This window comes from Chrysoperla carnea, chromosome 3 (assembly GCF_905475395.1).
Source record: "Chrysoperla carnea chromosome 3, inChrCarn1.1, whole genome shotgun sequence".
Classification (NCBI taxonomy): Eukaryota; Metazoa; Arthropoda; class Insecta; order Neuroptera; family Chrysopidae; genus Chrysoperla; species Chrysoperla carnea.
Genome location: NC_058339.1, coordinates 56444798 through 56469462, shown reverse-complemented (window position 1 = coordinate 56469462; position 24665 = coordinate 56444798). Strand labels below are relative to the sequence as shown.

Below are 24665 nucleotides of genomic sequence, written 5' to 3'. Positions count from 1 at the left end.
CACATCAGAACTGATTTCATGTCGGGGGTTTTTTTAAATTTTTACTATAATTTTTGTTTTTGTTAATGTAAGGTAGCTTAAACAAGGAAGTAAAAAACAATTGCACATCATCATAGTACTAGAAGACGGATATGAACCAACAAAACAAGGTTATTATTGAGATATTTATTAATTCATTTTTTTTAAATATACTTATTTTTTATTTTATTGTATTATTTTATTCACAGCAGTCATCGCTCATCAATATATTCTTTTGTAAAAAAGAATAATAATAATTAATACCTAATAATATGAATATATAATATATTCTCAATAATATAAAATCTATTACCATCATATTCGAAAAAGTAATTTCAATATTCAAATCAGCCGTTGATATATTGACCTTTAGATGCCAGACCTATAAGTTTCCAAATTTGCTAAAATTAACCTGGAAATTCCAAACTATGTGTTTTAGATTTATAAATCCGTAAATATATGAGTAAACAAGTGAAAACCAACAATTGACTAAGTTAATTTTTGGAATACCATGTATAGACAGTGTTGATTACTTTATCACATTACATGTCACACACATGTAACTGATATACCCATATAATACATACTATACAATTACATTTAAACTTTTGTTCTATCTCTAACAGTTTACAAGATGAGTCCTATGGACATGTTGCTCATTTACGAACTCGACCTCACTTTAGACGTTCTCAGAACGCTATAAAAATTTCAGACAACCGGAAAATGGAATAATTGGGTGATTTTATGCACATACCAAAATTTTGTTCATAGCATCAATATTTTTAAGCTTTACAAACTTGGGACTAAACTTAGTATACCTTGGTATATTTCATATACATGGTATAAAAATTCAATCAAAGAATTTAAAATTTTGGTATTAAAAATATCATGCCATGCCCCAATTTGATTGGAAATCTAATAAAATCGATTCCTCATGAGACGTCAGTTAAAAGTTCAAATAGATTACATCAATTTTTTCGAAGTCGAAAATTGAGCGAGAGCTCACACTTTGCACACATCTACATGGTAAGAAATGCATGGCGTTTATTACATGCTGGTATGGTATACTGTATGGTATAAAAACCTTTGCGGCACTTACATTAGTACAGTATTGCGTTTACGCCTATACTTACATAGTATCATATTATTACATATCGACAAAAAATTTATTACCGTGTAAAAACATCAATTAATTAACAATACAAATTTTCCGATTTTCTGTGTGAAAACAATAACTTTCAATCCGTAAGCTAATTACATAGCTATTTCTAATGAGTAATTAAGTAATTAACAGTTAATTCAACCATTAAGAAAATTAATAACGAGGCCCCATTGATTAGTTTCCATCTGGTTAGCCACCTCAACTAATGATATTAATCAACTTGGAAAAATATTTTAGAAGAGGTCTGAAGAACAACGAATGTACAACAAAATAATAAAAGCAAAAAGCAAAAAGCAAAAAGCAAAAAGCAAATACCTACATAAAATTTTTTGTCGAGATTGATTAATTTTAAATCATGGAAAAAATTCCTTTGCTTTAGAAAGGAGGATTATAAAAATCTCACCTGGCTGGCATATTTTTCACGGTAATTGATATAATTCAGTGGAAAAGCCAATGCAGCCTTTCTAAAACACCTCCATCGTTTCTGATTTTCTTATCAAATCAATAAACTTTTGAACGAAACAATGACGCTCGCCATAATGATTTTTGGTCATATCAACGGACAATATTTTATCTAGATTTTCACCATATATTTTAGCAAAAAAAAAAATGAAAACAAAAAATTGTTTGAGTTAATTGTTGAGATACCCTGTATAGAAAGTATTGAATTTCACTGCTTGCATTATACAAAAAACCAAAAACCAATACAACTATGATATCAAAAATTTTCGAAACGTTTTTTTTTTAATTTTTTTTTCGGTTTTCGAGAAGGTTTCCCAGTAGGCTAGTTTAAGCAACCTGTAAATTTTCAATTCCCTATCTTTCATTTTAGAGAAAATTAAAGCCGAAGTTTTACGCACTAGATCTATTTATAGTCACTATATCGCCCTCACGGGTAAACAATGATGTTTAAAAAAATGTTTTAAACCAATGTTGTTTATTTTTTATAACATTTTTTACCTTCAAACATTTGTTCTATCTCTAACGGTTTACTTAAGATGGGTTCTACGCTGAGTACGCTTTAAAAATTTCAGCTTGATATCTCTTATCATTTTTGAGTTATCGTGTCGACAGACGGATAGACAGACAGGCAGATAACTGGAAATGGAATATTTAGATGATTTTATGAACTTCTATACTAAAAATTTGTTAATAGCATCGATATTTCTAAGCGTTACAAACTTGGGACTAAATTAGTATAGGTACCTTCATATAAGTATTACCTACAGCATATAAAAATAAGTTCAGAAATTAATTTTCATAAAAGGTTTATATTCGTTAATACGCCACTGAGCAAAAAGTATATCAGTATTGTTGATTATAATCTTTAAGAAAATTACCTGTACCCGTTTTAAATTTTCTTTCCTTCTGACGAATAATAATTTTATTAGAAATCTATTGTATCTTTTAAATTTATGTATCATATTTCAAATCTATATCTACACTAAAAACAATAATTCTAGCTAGCCCATCCCAAAATATTATTATGATAATTTATGCATAATAAATTGATATCATAGTTTAAATTTATATTAAATGTAATACAATCATATATTACCTAATGGGAATTAAACACATACCAAGGATAAGTTTAGGAACAGCCCATCCGGTTACCGCGTTCGAAAGTTAGAAATAGTGAAGAGAAAAATTAATTTTTCCAGCTAACTCTTGCTATTCCATAGATTTCCGATATATTTAAAATTTAAGAAACTTGTTTCGGCTTGCATAGCCACATGTGTTACTTGCTGCATATCTGCAGGCTGAAACATGTCTTTTTATTCTATTAATAAATAATAATAGTAATATCCCGCAAGACAAATAAGAAGGCTCGACCTACCATTATTAATATCCCCAATCATCAATCATAGGGGAGATATAAGTCCTCAAAATTGAAACAAATGTAGGGAGACCTGTTCAAAACGATGCATTGCGAAACGTAGATATATATATCAATCAGAAGGATGGAAGAGTTTCCATAGATCTGCAAATCCTTATGAGAGAAGTATAGATCCAATATGAAAAGAGATATATAAGTCACTCAAAAAGTGAGGCATATCACATAAAATTATAGATGATAAGTGAATTTTTCTTCTTGGAGTCCCGGGGTAACGTACTAGAAATTTGTGGTCACAACTTCCCTAAAACTTACATCAAATCACCAGATTAGTTAATGACCTCGCTCATGAAGAAAATTTAAATGTCCTTGATCTCAGAAAACTCACGGTTTTTGAAACAACTTTGGAGCAAAGTGGTAAATAGATCCACCGATACCTATATCTGCGTTTGGTTCTCGATGCAGCCACGCCCAACAAGTCTACCCATATTGATCTCAATTTTGCGGGATTATATATTCCTGCACCTAATTGATAGTAAAATGTACCTATTGGTTTTATGGCGATGATGTAATACATTGTAAAAGTTTTTTAAACTGAGTTCTTGGAAAAGCATCCAAAGTTTATTTCTATTAAGAATTTCATTTCCAAGAATTTTATCCGCATAGTCATGTATATAGACGATTTACAAAACAAATTTATTAAAAATAAAGATAAGCACTTCTAGTAATCGTTAAAAGTAATAGAATGAAGTTCAATTGATTTTAAACACAATTATTTAATAATAATCATAAATATTTATCAATTCCAAAGCTCCATATCCAATATTCTGCTTAAAATGTGTCATCCGAATCAATAATGTATTTCCCTTAAAGTAAATTTTGCATAATTTTAATGACTATAATTACTAAGCAGAGGACAGTGTAGAACTAAGAATCGACATTATGTGTTTATTAATTTTAAAATGGAAATAGCCTCGGTTTAAACCACTAATCAGTGGCGGATTAACTATTAGGCAGAGTATGCAATTGTCTAGAGGCCCCGAATTAGCTAGGGAGTCAGGGAAAGGTCAAAAGAGAAAAAGACAAATTTGTAGAAGAAGGGCGTCATAAGGGAGCACCAAGCTAATTAATAATAATAATTGGCGTATACAAGGCGCCTTTGCCCCTTGCCTTTGGGCCTCGACATGGATTAATCCGACACTGGCACTATTTCTCAACACAGCATTTTAAACAGCGTTACATCTATCGGCATTTTACCCTACTAAATAAAATATGTTTATTAAAAATATTATGTTATAATTATTGGATAATATTAATTTATGGTGATTCTATGAACGTAAGCTAATCACTTTTTAAACTTAACTTTATGTAAATATAATAATTAATGATGTAAAAAAATTTCCATTCCGAGAAAAATTGTATACATGGCCAGTGTAGCATTTCTTATTCAAGAGGTCTACTTATTGGTTACCTAATGGGTTCCACTAAAGTATATATTTGAGTGAAGTAGAGGCAATAAGACCATATGATTGAGACCAGCAAGTGGATAACAAGCCAAAATTTTCTCAAATTTTTATTTAGAACGAATTTTTTGAAAAACACAATAAATTAATCACTCTTCCTGAACAAAATATTACCTCAGAGGCTGAATAAGCTTTTGTGGCATTTTTCACAGAATTTTTTCAAAACTTGAAAACTCGACAATGGGGTTTCACTTTTCAGCTTTTCACATAATAGTCCAAATAAGTATTACCCACAGCTATTAATGTAAGTGACCATGGCAGACAAATTTACGACGTTTGCTCATGTAGAAAATAGATCTAACACGGTTAGATCTTCTATAACACCCTTAGAATAGATCTAATAGGCTGAAACTGGGTTGAATGAATAAATGGATATTAAAAAACCATAGTAATTTTCGTCAATACTGTATAAATGTTTGGATGAAGTCTTATAAAAAATAGCCCACTCTTTTAATAGTTTAGTCATGTCATTCAACTGTTGTTTATTCTAAGATTGAAACCCGGCTTATAATTACCATGTAGACTACTCGATGTAGTCTAAGTGATTTTCGAAACAGCCATCTGATAAATGCCCTAAGATGGGCGCCACTTACAAATCAAAATCTAGTTTCGGGTCGTTTTAAAATCTTACATTTTTTTTCTGAAATTTTTACCCGCTTTAATCTCATAAAAGAGAGTGTTTATTTATGAATAGTAAATGACTTTATTTCGTTTGATAATAATTTCATTATTCAATAAAATAGGAAGTACTTGATACTATTTCGTAACGATCACACTAAAATAAAATTAATTGATAGTAAAATTTTATGATTACATTATAATTAATTAAATAATAAACCTATAATTAAAAGCAAGAAACAAGAAATAACATGCGTGCGTATCTATCAGCAAAATATAATTTTCACCAAGGTTATTTATTTCTTGTTTACAATAAAAACTAATTCAATATTTTTTTGTATTAGATCGATCAGGTTTAATCGTAATAAATATTAAAACATTAATTAATACGATCATCTGAATTTACAATTACTTTCGAATTAATAGTAAATTAGTACGATTCGAAATTGAAATAAATACAACAGAAAATTCTGGAAGAAATCTGAATTTACTAATTTTGACAGTCTAAAATAAAAACTAACGGTCGCAACTTTGCTGAGTAGAGGAAAGTAAGGTAAAACAGGGTACTATTTTATCTCCATTACTAAACCTTTTATCCAGTAACACTTGAAATTACTACCAATCACTATTTCGAGTTTATGTAAATGACTGCCGCATTGTTAAAGATCAAAATTAGGTAAATGCGTATTTCAATGAAGTACCTTTTAATGTGTAAGTCGGTCATGCATTGCCTTGTTTAATTTTGTAATGCGGGGCAAAACCTCGTTGATGTCTTATTAAATTTTGTAATGTGGGAAAATAATCTACTTGAATTAAAAATTTAGGTACCCAGTTTTACCCTACTATCTCCTAATAATCAGTGTATTTTCAAATTAAGATTATGTGTTCATACTTTTTTTCTTCAATGCCAATTTTTGATTCTCACATATGCCTGCCTAATTTATTCGCATTATTTTCAAAATTAATAATTAGCGCACATATGTGTATTTTATTTTATCTAATTTTTCCCAAATGTATCGAATTACCTTTAACGTCCATATACAGACTACAACTATATAATAATAAATAATTCAAAAATTCAAAAACCCGACTGTGTTAAATAAAATCTGAAAAGAAAGAAACAAATCCAGTAGTTTACATGGCGAGTTTAGCAGTCGAGGCCCGTTAATATCTAGATCGGCTCAAATCTTCCCAATTGGGCCCCGACTGTTAAAGTCGCTATGTAATGTAGGTACTGGACTTGTTTCATTTTTTCAGATTTTATTGGACACAGTCGGGTTTTTTACTTTTTAGTGTCCCTCTTATACTATATGAACTATATTAAATATACTGTATTAAAACTTTTAAAAGCAATTTATTATTCCTAATTAAATTTAAACGTATAACTTATATACATTTTTGTAATCCCCTTTTAATTACCTTTATTTTGATACCCAACTCGAAAGGTTTGGTTAATTTTTTTTTATTAACGTATTACTAATATATTTAACGTATTACTATGATCCTTTTTAGAGCATTATTTATTGTAATTCTCGTAATGGCAACTTAATCAACGCCTCTCTCCTCTTAGAAAAACATTGGCTAAGCTTAAATGACTTTATAGGCACCTATCACAGAAGTCGTGTGTGGAGTTGTCGCAAAATTTTTCTCAAATTTAATAACACAAATTATTATACACCATTATGGTTTATAGCATCTATTAAACAGTTAAAAATTTAAAAAACAAATATGCAACAGTTAATTAATGAGATTTAATTAAACAATTGACATTTTATAAACAAATTAATAAATTATCTGGATAATATTCCATAAAATACAATTTTATTATTTTATTATGATTCTCTCTTAATGAAAAAAAACTGGTATAACACTCATAAAATACGAGGTAATCTATGGTTATAATATAGATAATTATAACTTACCTATTTTGCATTCTCTATGGTTTATGTTTTTTTTTTTTCTAACAATTGAATAAAAAAATCTGTCAAAAAACTGAAAAACGGCTTCAACTTCTTAAAGTGAACAAAATGAACTTTGAAAACGATTCTGAATTTATTTTGCGTTTAAATATAATTAACTACTTGGATAAATGTGGGATAATGAGTGATTTAGAAAATACTTGCGGTGAATTTAGTTCAGATTTATGTAATCCAAATAAAATATTTCCAATATTTTATTATTCCATCAAAATCAATCCATTAAAATTGGCATCAATCACAGGTATTTATAATAATACAATAATTCTCAGTTTATTTAAGCATTTGCCTGAAATTATGAAAAGAGGTAAATATTTTAAACCCTTTCCCTGTTATACTAAACTCAAAAATATAATTATAAAAAAAATTTGATCATCTTATAACGCGCTACTAACTTGGAAATCTCATGGTGACCCCAAATAATCCTTCTCTCCTTATCAGGGGTGTTTACTATGATAGTAAGGAAACTATTTTTTAATCCATACACGAGGGAAGTTGCGGGTAAAATCTATCTTATACGTATAAATATAGAATTTAAAACTTATAAATAGGTCATTAACATACAGTAATAAACATAATTTTTAGGAAATATATTTCAATTACTGTTAAACGAACCGATTTATTTTGAAAATATGATACATGATGTAATTTTATTATCATTACAAAAGTTTACAATGAATGCAACAATACAGTATGATCAAGTACAATTATATTTGTACATTGACCCATTACCAACCATCACAATCCCAATGAGTATGACAACCAATTTTAGACGTCAACAACATACAGGCCTATGCACATTAAAAGTAATTCTGATAGGGCATTCAGACATACAAAAGTTCATGTAAGTACAATATTTCAATAATTGCTTTAAACAAATAAATACAAATGCTTTAAGTTTAAGGTAGTATGTCCGTAAATCCACTTTTCTATAGAATTATAACATTTTGGATAGTCAAAAATCTACACTCAAAAATTATTATAATAAAATTAAAAAAATTAATGTTTTAAATTAGTTTGAATGATAGCAATTCTTAGCCATTTCATAAATGCAAATATATAACTCCTCTACCTCCCCCGATTTTTCCACCATTACCACCAGTCAAACAGTGAGGGATGTAGATAGAGTGTTCACAAAATAATTGTTATACTTGTTCATGAAGATGGGCATAAAATGGATCATAAAGACCTCGTTTTTGCGTAAACTGCAAATTCATCTATTCCAGAATAATAATAAAAAAACATTTGATTGCTGATCCTTAAAACATTAAATATTAAGGTAAACTTGAAATTATTATACCCTGTAATATATATGTATCAAGGCACACTAATATTAGTCCCAAGTTTGTAACGCTTAAAAATATTGATGACACAATCAAAATTTTGGTAGAGGTGCTCATAAATTCACTTAATTAGTCCATTTCCACTTAGTTATAACTCAAAAGCAAAAAGAGATATCAAGATGAAATTTTTATAGCGTGCTTAGAACGTGAAAAGTGAGTTTGAGTTCGTAAATGAGCAAAATAGGTCAAAAGATATGCAGTTGAAAATTTGTATGTAGCTTCCACTAGTGGTCTTGTGAAAGATTCTCGAAAAACGAACAAAATTATATATACTATACTTTACAATTTTTGCAAAAATATCGTATTTATACATTAATTATTATGACAAATTTTTTGGAATCGAGAAAAACGTTCTGATGTCTGATTTTTTGAAAAGAGAAACAAAAATAAAAAGATACTTTCAACTTTTAAATATGTATAAGTACAATGTCTCAGTATTAAGTACAGTATTACTACTGATAGTGTCACAAAATAGTGTAAGTACCGTATATATGAGCATGTTTTCTTAAACTCAACTTTAACGGACTTACTACCTTAAACAAATAATCACAAATGCTTCTTTAATAATAATTTATTTCAAGGCTTTGAAATTTATGATTTATATAACAAACCATTTTATAACAATTTAACAATGCAATAAATATTATGTTCATTCTGTTTTTTAATACTCAATAAAAACTTTTTTGTTTCACTGATTGTGACCAGTGGCGTCTATTCTCGTTTAATAGTAGGGTTGCCACTTCACAGTTCCGGGGAATTCGCGAGGTAAACCAGAATGTTGAGAAATAGTGAAATTTATCGAATTGTATATTCCACACAAGAATGGAAGGGTTCGTTATTATACAGAATATGTTAAAATTAATAGCTTACATAATAATGATAATTGAGTGATTATTTTCTGTGTTTCTCTTTTTGTAATTATCTAATTAATATTATCACAGTATTTACGATGTTGTTATTTACACGCTAACTTATAAATTAATTTCCTAATTTAATTCATTTTCTCGCTTTGGGAGTTTATATCTCACCCAATATTCACGTGACGCAAAAATGTTACTTTGCATTTTTTTATTTGTTATCTCTCAAAGACCTTACTAACCATAGCCCGCGGTTAAAAAATTTTTCGAATTATGTTCGAATTTTCATTGAGCTTTTTTTTAGTACTACTATCGACAATTTTGTCAGATTTATCGACACTTTCTATATCAAATTGTTTAAAAGTTAGAGGCGAGGGCACAATTGTTGGATCTTTTGGAGTTTCTTTTCTAGCACTGTGTTCATTTGAACAAAAAAGTTACCAGAAACTTTTTATTTTTCTGTAAAAGAGCAATCCAACAGTATGCTATTTATTAAAATTGAACTACAAATGATAGACTTATGGGGTTTTAAGATGTTTATATATCACAGACGCACATTGGCGAAATTATGACGGTTCAGTTTTTTTTTTCAACAAACCGGTCGGGTCTCGCAATCGTTTTCCCAATCGGGCATTTTAGCTATTCCACAAAAATTTTTTGTTATCTTATTCAAGTAAATACTTCTGTTTTTAAATTTATTGTTTTCCGTTCTTAAAAAATCACCTCATAAATCTTTCAAAAAATTATTGAGGTATAGGTCATTCAAAACTAAATGGTACCGAACAAGAGAGGGTATACATGTATATGTGTATATGCACATAAATCTACACTCTCTCTTGTCAGTTAGTTTTGATCGATCAAAAATAGTAGTTGGTAAGAAATTAAATACCGATTCGATATCTTTTAGTACAACAGATTTGTATGATGGCGAAAGACAAAAAAAACGCCACACCCGGTTTAGTTATACGTAATAACTCTTACTTACTTTGACGCTGGGAAATTTCCCTCATTGTTAGTAATTAAAATTATCTAATAGCAATTTTAATAATAATAGTTATTAGCCGACTGGCTTGATGAAACAACCAATATTTTAGTATAGGAAAATTCTAAATTTCCCAGCGTCAAAATAAGTAAAAAATATTATAGATAACTTTAAATCATCCAACTGGGCGTGATGTCGCCATCATGCCAATGCTTTTATACTAAAGAACGTTATCGTGTAAATAGATAGGACATCGGTAATACTATAAATATTTAGGAAATATTTAGAAGTTTTCGAAATTTTTAATTATGATAAAAATACTTCACATTCCAACCAATAATCATCTGAATTAAACATACACACACACTTGACACAAACATAAAATTATCATTAATATTAATTATAATTATTTATTAACTTTTATCCATTAAATAAATAAAAATATATTAAAAAAATTACATATTTTCCTTTTTATAATATTTTTGTGACAATTCGTTATGATTATTTCTTAAATTAGGCATATTAATTAATGATGGTAATAGTATGACGACGGCCGATGATCCTAAAATTGGATTGTCGGTTCTTGTGTTACATAAAACATCTACCAAGCATGCCTAATAGATTCCAACGAACTTCTTTAGCATTAAAAGCGGTCGCTGTTTCCATTTAATACATTATCTACCTCTTTCTAATTATATATACAGAAAAAATATACAACAACTTCTAATGATTTTCTAAAAAACATCATTTTAAACAAAAATTTGTCAGCCTCAGTCCAGTTGAGCAAAATGTATTCCTATAAGGGTAGCGGGTTCGATCCCCATCGTTAAAACAAAGAATTAAATTGAAATGTGTGCATGATATATGTATGAAAGCGGAGTACTAAACCTCTCAAAATACTTTTAGGAGATTTTAGGAAAATTTCCAGATAACTTTTTTTTCCATCTTAAACCTAATTCGGACTCTTACGAACGTTATTATTAAAAAAATCAGCCAAATCGGTTCATCCATTCTCGAGGTATGGTTTTACCAACGAATAACATTTAATTTTTAATACTCAAATAAAAAATTGCATCATATATACAAATACAAAATCTCATTTATGTTAAATTATTTACATAAGTAAGCATCGAAAAGTAATAACGATTTTTATAGCGAATTAAAATCACTTCAAAATAATTGGATTTAATTATTTTATATTGCAACATCAATTAATAAAATTTATTTAGGTTAAATGCACATTGATAAATTCATTTAAAATAAATCATTAATGCGTTCATTTTAAAATGAACATAAATACATATTGCTTTTAATTTAAAGCACTTATTACTTAAATCTATTTTTAATTTATGATCTCGCACCTAACTAATTTACGACGAAAATTAGATAGCTGTTTGTTTTGTTCCAAGAACCGAGCCTTCAGATACTCCAGTTGTATTTACTTAAATGTTGATATTTCTTCATCTTACCTTACTCAAACTAATCAAAATGATTGAATTTTCTTCTATTCATTTTTATTTCTGTTCCTTACGTGTACGCAAGGAGTGATTTCCCGGTGCAACTTCTTCATTGGATATCTCAAAAACTGATTACAAAATCAATCAGAATTTCTTTCGATTATTTAGGATAATTATGATTCAAAATATAAAAATTCACCTCATTTGATTTTTAGATGAGATATTTTTGACAGAAATGCTCTGAAATAAAACTATTTTAGGCCGTGTTTGTCTCCGATTAGGATAAAAATCATTTTTTACAGTTATTTTAGCCCAAAAAATAAAATAATGTAATATCTAAATAGTTTCTGAGATATCGACTATAATATCTTATACAAAGAGTGATGTCACGGAGCAATTTCAGTCGAAATCTCTAATAAAAATAAAAAAATAAAATTATCTTTTAATCGCAAAATAAACCAGATTTTCTTATTTTTTCCAAATAAACTAAAAGTTTAGCGTCAGTAGGCAACATGAAACTAAAAAGTAAGAGCATGAAGGTAAAAAATTATTAACTACTCAATTAATGGTCTTAATAACCACGTTAACCCATATAGTGAAAGGTCACACAAGCCTATATTGTCTTTGCGACAGGTTTTAAATTTATTAAGACTTATTAAATTTTTTATTTATAGACGTATGTCAATATGGAAATGTAGCCAATACTGCGTTAGTGATGTAATAACAATGCATAAACTTTCAACCACTCCAATGAAATGTTTACATTGTGGGTGCCATCTAAAAGAATATGAAAATTCTCGAATTATATGTAACAGAGTTATTGCGCAAATGATCATCACAGAAACATCATTGAATCATAATTTTTCTGTACATACAAACATTCGAGTTGAATTAATAGGTATTTGTATTATTTATCATAACTTATTTCGCAAGAGAATATTAAATTATTAGAAAACATTATTAGAGCTACCAGTCTGAATCATAGCAACCCTGGCGCCATCGTCGAATGAAACATATCCACACTTTGCTAACCCTCTGCAAAAATACAGTTTTTTACACACCTATTTCCTTAAGGAATTTGTACACACCTTATATTTGATTCACTGAGCACGCGTATATTGAATGGTACAGACTTTTCTTTCAAATAATGTAATTTTATTTTTTTAAGTTTACTATACACTAGCTGTGAACCCGCTTTGCTGAGCAACATTTCTACTTTCACCTCCTTTCCCCATATCCCGCAGGGATTACAGTTTTGTAATGTACACGTCATGCTCTTTTATTTGATACACCACTTGGGTATACTTGAAAATATTCGATTATTTTTCCCCACTTTCTCACTCCACCTTTCCACCCTCCCGAAGGTTAAAAATAGATAAAACAAGTAAACCTTGTCAATGTTTGGGTTTAATCGATGCACAACTTTTTATGTTTTTGAAGCACATCTCTTTCAACGCCTTACTCTACTATATTATGAATTGTATTATACATAAAAACCTTCTTCTTGAATGATTCTATATATATGAAAAACTCGCATTAAAATCCGTTGCGTAGTTTTAAACCACGGAAGCCGACTTAGTTTTTAAACTACGTATTGATTGATCTTTGATAATTCGATTCCTTCTGTGAAAGAAGAAATACTTCTCAACTAATCCAACAATATTTACAAAAAAGAAAAATGATCTTGCAAATTTTAAGTCTTTTCAAGTTCTACTAAAAAAAAAGAGCTCCCAGTTCAAAAACTATATGAATTAATGACTCTAAAAACCCAATTTATTTTAAAAACTTTCGTAAATGCGGTTACGGTTGCTTGAGTAGATTTATTAAAGACTACAAATCATCTCATATTTTTTTCAGATAATCTATGTGAAAATCTCGAGTTAGGATTAGAATACGAATTAACAGGTTACATGGCGACAAATGGCATATTTAAAGCAATGGGTATAATTCCGAATTGTAAAACATTTTCTTTGTATAAAGCATCAATTTCATTTTTTCCAACCATTATACAAATGAAAATCCACTTAGACTCCAAATCTCCATATAACTTTGTATATATATTATCATCTCAATTAGGCGTTGCACAAAAATTAGCACCTCAACAATTATTTATTAATTTTAAAATGGGAATATTGCTAAGTTTAGCTTCATTTAAGGTAAATTTTCTAAAATGAAATCGAATTAAACATGTAAACTGAATTAGAAATACATTTCAGAATAGCTGTGATACTATTCCATTGCCAATATTAGCGGTTGGATTTGATACATATTTCCCGAATCAATTAATGTCCTTAGCTTCAAAGTATGCGGTACGGTGTGTTAGTCTATCACCAAATAATAGTAATATAATTGGTGGTAAAAATAAAGATGGCTGGTACGAAATTGGTTCTTTAAGTTTAGCTAATTCTGGCGTATGCTATTTGGGCGATTGGTCAAAATATACAGATAAAAAAAATGGATTTTTAATTAAAAATGGTAGGTTTTTTTTAGAATTTTCAATTGAAGCATTTTTTACGTAATGTTGAATTTTGAGACTAATTCACTTGGCCCAATATGTAAAACTAAACAAACAGAAATGGAAAGTATATAATTTTGATAATATCTTTATCAAATTTGTTAGATTCTGATAATCTTTTTTTCATAATTTAGCTATGGAATCTGGTAAAATGCAATTGGGCGAATCTGGAAGTTACAGATTACCATTAAAAAGTGCTATTTGGACTTATTTTGGATTTCAAAGTAAAACTAAAGAACAAGCACAATTACAAACATTAGTAAAGTAATTAAATAAAATTATTAATATATTATCACATGAGTAATAATTTTTCATTCTTTATTAGTATATTTGGAATGCCATTTTTATCTGATCCCCATGACGATGTTGCCTATGTACAATATATTTTAGAACAAGAACTTCAAGTAAATATTACCTCAGACGATTATACCATCATTCCCGAGGCTGAATTAGTTTTATACTTACGTGCTGTTAATTCTAGAACAGTATCTGTAACACCTTCCACTGAAGAATTGATAAAGGATTATTTTGTTACATGCCGGCGATGTAGAGAAGGTAAACCAATTAAAAAATGAAATTTATGCAAAAAATAACATTCAAATTTTTTACTAAGGGACATTTCCTATTCGGATACTTGATTCCTTATTATTAATGGCCGAAAGTCATGCTAAATTACACTTAAGATCCGAAACTACAAGATATGATGCAGTTGTAGCTATATGGTTGTTAGAAGAAAGTTTTCAAGCAATGTATGGTATTGATATTTCCAATCCATCTCCCCAATGTACTTACGAAATAGAAAAGGTTAGTATCCTGAAAATGGTTGAGTTTCATCTAAAAAATAATTCAAAAATCCTTGGAAATAATCTGGTATTGATTTTATCGAAAAAATACCATTAAAAATTAATAATACCTGGATTTGTACAAAATTGTTTGTGAACTGAAAATTAACTTATAGGATGTGTCAATAGCTTAATGTTAATGTCAAAAAAGTATTCGCTCTGTACAGAATTGATTGAATTTAACGTTTTCTCACGAAAACATTTATAGTAAAAAATATTCGTTTCGTACATAACCGAATTTAACGATATCCATTGAATGATCGGGTATAAAAAAATTAGATCGGAATCGGTTTTGTGCCACTCGTTACGTAATAACGAAAAGGTATTCTGAAAAGACTATCAAAACCAACTCTTGGAAATTGAAGATTGCGTAAGGGGGGGGGGGAGGTAAAACCCAAAATTTGGAATATTTTGGAAAATTTTAGAGAATAAATTTTGCTACAACATGGGTACTAATCATGGGTCGAATGTTGTATATTGTACTTTCGCGAATGCGAATGTTAACTTTCAAATGAAAGGCTTGCAAATTGTTATGTATTAACTTAATACATATAATTCTTCAATAGCGCAAATCAGTCCATCGAATAAGTACATTAAAAACACACCGTATAAGTCCATTAAAAGCAAACTTTATTTTGTTTTGGTTTGAGGTTAGTTTGCTATAATTTGTCCAACAGTCAAATTTAACTGTGATGAAAAATATGAATAAAGCATATATTAGTGAAGTTTGGACTTATTTTAATTCGTCACATCGCTAGCGGGTGCTATTCATCATCCGAGCAAATTTTTGTTTAATTGTTATATTTATAAAAATATTTATCGTTTACTTGTGTTAACGATTCACAATAATACCATTATACTTTCCAAGGTAATTATTTATGTATTAAAAAGTACGATTCGCTTAGACTACGCATCTGGGTAGTTTAAGATGTTTTACGCTCGCCCACCATGCTTAACAGTAGCTTTGCTCTGTCATATGCCTAGAAATAAAACATATTGATAATTCAATCGCAATTAATATAAATATTTTTATTTTCAGATTGATAAATATTTCTTGTTATTTGAAGAATGGTTATACAAATTTATTTCAACTAATCGCAATAATAATAATTGTTTCAACTTCACGCAGTTATAAAATCCAATAAATTTTAATATATAATATTAAATTTGTTATAACAAATACACATTAGCACAGCCAAATTTGACAAAATTTGATTTACAAAAATTTAAAAAGCTAACACATTTACTTATTTTTGTGAGTTATTTTATGGTACATTATAATTTACAAAAAACTGATAAAGAAAAATCATCTTTACTATGTTTATACTTTGTAAAGACTTTCAAAATAAAATACTTTGTTTTCCAAAAACTATAAAATTTTTCAATCCGAATATAATATTATGAGACACAATATCAAAGTGTATGCAAGATTTATATGTTATTAGTGCCTACAGATTCTTGATAATTTCATTTTGAGCTAATTTGATAGCATACACAGTGCAACCTTAATATAAGGTTAACGTACCTCAATATAACGACTTTCTCGTTTTAACAAATTCTTCTTAATCCCCTTAAATTGTCCATAGTAGTCAATGTAAAATTTCCCCTTACATTGCAAACATTTTTTGGGAACAATCTCTTTATGACAAATAGTCAACTATGTATAAAAAAAAGTCTATATAAATGTTAAATACTCCTAATTAACGAATTTTGTGAACCCAAAACTTTTATTTAACGTTCCCACCATTATATGACGCTTAATCCCATAGTATGTGATTGTCGCGACAGGTTCCGACAAGTTTTTTTTCGTAAACCAATCACTATTGTTTGATAGAAAGTAATATAAACACTGTTGCTCATCACTATTGTTAAAGATTAAGTTGAAATGGCTCAGAAACGTAAAAAGTGTTCCTTATCAATCGCAATAAGCGAAACATCATTAATTACCTCTTTTTAACGAATTTTAGACCAAACAAGCCTCAGTTTAAAGAATTACTTGATATAACGAATATTTACTTGCTCCTTCCGATTTGTTATATCGAGATTGCACTGTATCAAGAAATATTGACATAAAATTCCCACGTAAGTATGACAACCCTGTGGTGGATCAATCTATTATTCTTATTGAAATAAAAATAATGAACTTTTCGAATAAATTACAGTTTTTTAATTACAGATTTGTTACACAAAAGTTCACATATTTCAAGTTAGGCCACAAAAAATATATTCGGCGCATCGAACAGCCATACTAATATTGTGGGGTTATAGCAAATCATACTAATTAGAACATTTTAGCTTTTTTAAATAGCTGCCATCAAATATGTTGATTTTCCGGCACACAACAGATTTACCATGATAGTGTTCCATGTCGTTATAAAAATGCTACATTTCTTCATAAAGCTGGTGGCCTCCGTTAAGTTTTTATGACCCACGAAGAAGATGACCCAGAAGTTTAAACATTCGTAAAAAGAACAATTTTCTAAATACTATCGAATTTGTTCAAAATTTTTTACACCAATGAGGTATTATATCCGATTGAAATTATATAAACATAAAAAATAAACAATCTATTGTCATTTGGGATACTTATAAACTTTTTGGTGTTAATTCAAAATAAATAGAAATAAAATTGAAATTAGTATACTATGTTAAAAAATGGTACAAATTAGCAAATGAATTGATTTTTCTTTAGAATATTCGATGATTCCAGTGGCGGGGCAAGAGCTAAATTTGATGTGGGCAAAGTATATATTGTGAGAGCTATTGGCGCACGACGACAATTTTCATTAAAAAAATTACAGACAAACAAACGAGAGTGATGGGCGAGCGACCAATTATAAATATTTATCGCCTGGTATGAGAAATTCCCAATCTTGACAGGCAGGGATTTCTTGTGACGGTAATGCAACGCCAGCAAATGAACATTTTTTTTATTGAACGTTTTGGGTTCATATTTACATCGTTTAGTGATGACACCTATTGAAATAGATTAGAATTACAATAGAGTTGACAGTTCAATATATTCACTTGTCTATGAATAGACAGTGGAATGTATGAAACATAATTATCACAGAGTAATATACAATTTATTGTGTACTACCATGACGAATAGATTTTTTTCGTTGCATTCTTCAAGACGCAAGGCCCCACGGACCGCGAGGCTGTATGCCCTGGCCCACGTAAACCACTCCTTACGCCGTCACTGGATGATTTGAACAATTAACAATTAAAAAATAAGTCAAATCCAATTACCCAAAATTAAAACCAATACTTATAATTTTATAAACATAATATGTACAATAAATACTATTTACGGTCATCATACGGTAACTAAAAATATTTATATTTACAAAATAAAAGACCTTAATAAAATTATTGAATATATCATTATTTTTGCCTAATTCTTCTGGTCATTCAACATAATATGTTTAAAAAATATATTTGTTAACAAATTAATTATTCGTTTGATCATCTTAGTGTTTTTTGTGTTTATTAAGATATTCGGCTCAATTTTTATTCAGTATACGGATGATTAACAAGTTTTAATGTACAATCACAATCATCTGTACATTTTCCATCACATATGTATTCTTTAGGTTTTTCTTGTTTTTGTTTACGACGATTACGCCGTTCACATCTTGAACATTTGAAATGTTTCATTGTGGCACACGCTCTATGAAATACTGCTCCACATACTTTACACACATGTACACCATCATCGAATGGATACAAAATTTCTTCAATGTTGCACAATTCACATAAATGTCCTCTTCCATTGCATATCTAAGAACATAATTCATCGAATTAATTTCCAAACAATGATTCATTGCGTGAATTATTTTTTAGCTTAAATTATACAAATATAACATCGAAAAAATTTGAAAAGTTTGAGGTGCATCGTTTTTGTTAATAAGACTTAAGGCCAAGGTACATATTGGCAACTCATTTCTACATGGACAGAAATTTGAGAGGCTATCACCAAGCGGCTCGCATTCAAATAATGTAGCAACTCTTCCCTCTAAACAGTTTGATTTATCTAAGAAACTATTAAAAGTGGCAGACTTAAAATTTAGGTTTTGTTTATAGTGCTGTATAAGCATATAAATAAAATTATAATTACGTCATTCCAACTTTTTACATAATCTTTTATGTTTAACAAGTTATCCGGATGTAAATCGTGTTTCATAATTGGTAATACGTTTCCAACAAGATCTCTCATGTTTGAAAATAAATTTTATTGCAAAAAATATTAAATTCATAAACTGAAATTTGGTAAAACGTCAAAATCCTTGACAACAGGTTTATTACATGCATTATATGAGAATAATAACCCAAATCTAAACAAAGATTACCCACTTTTAGAGGACCAAGAATATTTTTAAGACCTCAGCGCCGCGATACTTAAAAAATGAACTTTTTATCAGGTCTCCAGCTGATAATTTTCATTGAATAAAAATAATATAGAACGATAGAATGTGTTAATATATTTATTTATTTTGTAAAAAGTTTGTATTATTGTGTTTAGAACGTGCTTTTGTCAACTGATTCTTTTCGTTATTTAAAAAGATTGCTCTCCTGCTATACAGCAATATTTAAAAATAATATAGCCAATCTTAATTATTTAATCATAGATAATCACTATTAATAGCATATAATTAACAATTATCATAATTATAGCGAAGTCGTACATCTGTATAACATTCTATTTCTATAAAGTGGCCTGTAATAAAATTCCGATATAAATCGGTAAATACAATCTTCCTTAGTAGGATTGTCGAAGTGTACTGTAAGGGAAAAGCACACTATAAATCATTGTTAATAGAATGGGATCCTTTAAAAACAAAAAAAATTACTTACCATACAATCTTTTTTAATATGTTTTGAAAACATTTCAATAATTTCATATAATATTTTTGACAAAGTACCATTTTCTGTTTCAATTAAATCTTGCATGCTATATAAATGTACACCACCAGTATTAGTACTTGATTCATCGGAGCTTAAACATCCTTCTGTCATATGTAACCTATCACCAAGTCTAGATAAAATATGTTGTTCTGCAGCAATACGACAGTTGACTAAATACCTACAAGAATTTCAAACTGTTATTCTATATAATGTGGGTGTTTCGAAGAATGCTTTTTTGACATAACACAATATTTTCTGAAAAAATCTGTTCCACTGTTAACAAATTTGGATTGTGGATGAGATTTTTGAGAATACAGGAAAGTGTTTACACTCTTTGCATTCAAAGTATTTGGAAAATTTAATTTTTCTTGCATGTGAATGGGCCTAACCTACATGTGAATACATACCTTTTCATTAATATCAATTGATCTCTTTGCTTTCGTACGACACTTAACTCATGTACAAGGCCAAATAATCTAGAATTGAGTGTTGCTAACGGTAATAATGGGCGTTTATATGTGAGTCGTAACAATTGAGCGGACGCTTGGCACACACGTTTTGGTTCAAGATCCCAATTATGTATAACTCGAGCAGGTGTAGGCATTGAGGTATTCCAATGACATCGTGGGCAATAGTACTTTCCATTATAATCACATAATCGAGCTTCATTCCATGAAACATCTAATAAAGAAAATAAATATATGAGAAACAGGCTTTCGAAGCATGAGATAATGGAATAATTTTTGTCAGAAACTAATTTTATTATAAAATGCTGTTGATAGATAATAAATATAATACAATTGATAGTATAAATAATTGTATCAGCGGGATAATATTTGTTCCAAGTAAACTAAAAGATAATCATGCAGATGCAGTGCGTACTAGCATTACTAACTGCTGCTAAACTGTGCATGTTTGATTGTTTTGAACCCCCGAACTAAAAAAAGGAGTGTTATAAGTTTGACCGATATGTGTGTCTGTCTGTCTGTCTCTCTGTGGCATATTAGAGCCTAAACGGATGAACCGATTTTGTTTTGTTTTGTTTTTTTTTTTTTGTTTCGTTTGATAGGTAAGTGCGAGTTTAAGTTTCCGTACCCAAAAAAAAACTAAAATATTGGCGACGATCTTCGAAATCGGTTCAGTTTGGAAAAGGCTTTAAGGAAAAAGGTAATTTAATGGAGAGTGTTCTTAGAGATGTTTCAAGTGCGAGTTTAAGGTTTCGTACCCGCAAAATTTGTCCGAATCCTGCAAGACTCCTGCAACCAAACTCCCTATTTATAACGTCATGTAAACAAAAATAGTCATTTAGTGATCACCTTCCTCACAAAAGTATTACGTGACTTAAAATACAACTCAAGCAATAAACTAAAAAAATTAAACAAATTGATGCAAAAAAAAAAACACTAATGTATAAACATTGAATAGTAAGTACCTGCTGCCATAAGAGCTCGACCAAAACAAGATATTGTAGACGAACTCATAACTACGACAAATATTATACAATTAATACAGAGATATGATCATTCTGATATAAAACCTTTCTTAAAATAAATAAAAATTAATTTTAAATTTTGAACATACCTAACGAAATGGCAATGCGACATTCTGCACACCGAAATTGTTGTAAATGTAAACCTTGTTCCGGACATATATTTAACTCATATTGGGGATGTTCAGCTGCAACAACTTGGGCACACACACGAAATATTTCACTAATACATTTATAATGACTAATAAATCCACAATCTGTAAATAATATTATAATATAACGATGAATTTTTGTTGACTTCGAGGTGAGACATAGTTATTGAAATAAATACCACGATATTCGAAATAAAATTATATATTAAGGTAGTACCTACACGAAAGTAATATTTCAAGAATTTCTCAAAACTCAGAATATAAAATATTTAATTCATAATACACATGCTGTTAAAATTAGAAGATGATTTACCATGCCATACATGAGATATTAGCAATTAAAAGTGACGCAATTTGTACGTGTACATGGGAGAAGCGTATAAAAATACACAAATTTACAAATATTATATTTATTTATCAATGAATGACGTTCACCATCTCTATGAAAAACTAATATAATGTAGAATACTATATTTAGAAAATATATAAAAAAAATAAAAATTATTTACCATATAGTTTCGATAAAAAACTTAAATAAATAACTCGTTTTAGCGATGTTTTTTGTGGAGAGGATATAGAAACTAATGGTAAACGTATATATCAGTGTGTGTCTGTATACGTATAGGAGATAAATTAGTGTGTAACTACAGTCTTGTGAAAATAATATATGGTATATGTATAATAGTCATAGCACAGTTAATGCACTGAATGATAGTATTAGTCCAAAACTTTTTGACTGGACTGTCGCGGAGGAACTACCTTAAGAAAATTTATTTAAAAAATATAATTAAAAAACATACAACAGACTTACATTTTGCTAAATATCTATATTTCGATTGCAACGCAACCATCCTCAGTAGCTAAATTTATTCATGATAAATAAAATTTATTTTTATACAATAGGGAATATTCATGAAATTTAAATTTGGTTCAAATATTTTTCTTCCGTAACTTTAATGACTGGACATTTCAACTAAACCATTATTTAAGTAATTAATATCTTTTTACTTACTTAAAATTAATTAATAAAAGTACAAATTCAGTGAGGGCATTTAAATATTTCTAAAACGAAAATTCAAATTTTTATACGGACGTTACATCAAAGTACAGGCTTATCAAATTTGTTGACATACTGTATGATATTAATTACTTACATTTTATATGGTATTTCATTAAATTATACTATTCTACGGCTTTTTCAAATTCATTTTTTTAAAGTGTAAATTTCACATTGAACTGTCACCAGTTGACAGTTCAGGTACTTATACGTCATCAACAGAGAGCGCCAAAAAACTGCGTTTAAATATCTCAAAATTATAATGTATTTTAAATATTTTTTTGCACTTAATTACAACATTTTTAAGCAGTATTTATATTTTTTACTTTGTTATAACGGTGTAAACAACGAATTAAAAATATTAAAAAAATACATGAATATTCCCTATTTTATTTCGAGTATCGTGGTATCTATTTCAATAACTAATATTGTAATAGTTAATTATTTGATCTTTTCGTATATTCGGCCGATATTTAACCCGAAAAATAGATTAGGATTCTGAACCACAAATCGGGAAAAAATGCAAAATAAATTCTTGCTGATTTAGATTTACTAATTAAGATAACTTTGTTCATTTGACTATTAGACAAAAATTTCATATATTCTCAGAAATTAAAAGAAATAAGTCATTTAATAAAAAATTTTGAGTAACTATGCATTCAACTATCAAATGAATTAAACTTTTTTAGATTTTCGGTCAAAATTACCTTAAGTACTGAGTTTCATAGAAATTGATGACAAAAAATGTTATCGATTTTCTTGTTTTGTAATTTTCTTAAGAGTACCTATATCTCTTTGAAAAAATGACAAACAGCTTTTTTTCTCGGAATTTGATCTAAATTGGTATATAGGGTAATTTTGACCCCAAAAATCGCGTTCATTTTACGATTGTCGAGTATTTTTTGTGTTATCACCCGCAATCTTATATAATAAATAATAATAATAAACTAATCATTATTTTATTTTCTTCAGTTTCTAAATCATTTCAAAAATTGATCATATGTTTTAATTTACCTTCACAAATATACCATGCTTGAAGAATACTCCAAACAACTTTTGCACAATGATCACAATACACTTTACCCGATGATGTGGTAGGTTTGGCAAATTGTGGTTTAAAATGATGTCCAAGAGTCACTCGAATAATTTCTCCACCCGATAAATTTAACGGATGTCTAAAAATCAAATTTTATAATAAATTATCGTTCAACAAATGTCATTCAAACGATAAAATACAGACTGAGGATCACTATCAGCTTCGCGCCTTTCTTGTAATCGTAATCTTAATTCCACTAAATGTCGAACAACCCATTTCCTTTCATCGGAACATTGTTCTGTATCTAATATTAATTCTTTTAATCGTGTTATTGCACTTTCTAATTCTACTGCAGTTGCATCCTGAAAACATTATATACAGCCTTTATAAATGGACGAAAATGAGTTAAATTTACAGTCCAAAACATTAACTTAGAATTAAAAATGGCCATTAACAAAAACTTGCGAAGCTAAAAAAGGCAAAGAAAGGGGTTCATTTTTCATTGTGATTGTGGAAATATTGACCAAATGTTAGAGTTGCAGTTGTCAAAACTTAATAATCGCTTTAAAAGGCTGAAATATGCTTATTTCATTTAAATGGCTCTTAGGATTATCTTTCTTACGGAATTTAGTAATAGTTGGCACTCAGCAGTTGTAAGACCCGTAGGAATATGTCGAAAATCAAAACTGTCATCAGCTGATGTACATCCTGACGTCGAGGATGAAGGGGTGGATGCTAACGTATTACAGCCGGAATGAATTCCTACTTGACAATCTTCAGCACTAGGTGGAATAGCCATGGCAGCACACCAAGATTCCATTTTATTCACATTTTTTAGTTAAATTAATTAAAAAAAGTGTGTTCACTAACTTTGTAGGTTATGAAATTGAAAATGT

At 28.9% G+C, this 24665-nt stretch overlaps 2 protein-coding genes across 3 annotated transcripts; one reads left to right on the top strand and one right to left on the bottom strand.

Moving 5' to 3' along the window:
- The first annotated feature begins 7805 nt into the window (after positions 1-7805).
- Positions 7806-16262, top strand: LOC123296129. The gene is made up of 8 exons (XM_044877590.1): positions 7806-7975; positions 12445-12668; positions 13628-13926; positions 13987-14194; positions 14420-14549; positions 14611-14840; positions 14899-15089; positions 16167-16262. Exons 1-8 carry the CDS (start codon positions 7806-7808, stop codon positions 16260-16262), a joined length of 1548 nt encoding a protein of 515 aa, XP_044733525.1.
- Positions 16263-16395: 133 nt separating this feature from the next.
- On the bottom strand, positions 16396-24658 carry LOC123295638 (differentially expressed in FDCP 8 homolog). Of its 2 annotated transcripts, XM_044877056.1 has the most exons (8): positions 24392-24658; positions 23974-24131; positions 23748-23908; positions 21617-21781; positions 21468-21518; positions 20443-20716; positions 19985-20213; positions 16396-18910 (listed from the first exon to the last, which is right to left on the bottom strand). In XM_044877056.1, the coding sequence occupies exons 1-8, from the start codon at positions 24587-24589 to the stop codon at positions 18641-18643; spliced, it is 1506 nt and encodes a 501-aa protein (XP_044732991.1). In that variant the 5' UTR covers positions 24590-24658; the 3' UTR covers positions 16396-18640. The 2 variants fall into 2 exon arrangements, with proteins under 2 accessions (XP_044732991.1, XP_044732992.1); XM_044877057.1 differs by lacking the exon at positions 21468-21518 and having other exon boundaries at positions 16399-18910.
- Between the last annotated feature and the right edge of the window lie 7 nt (positions 24659-24665).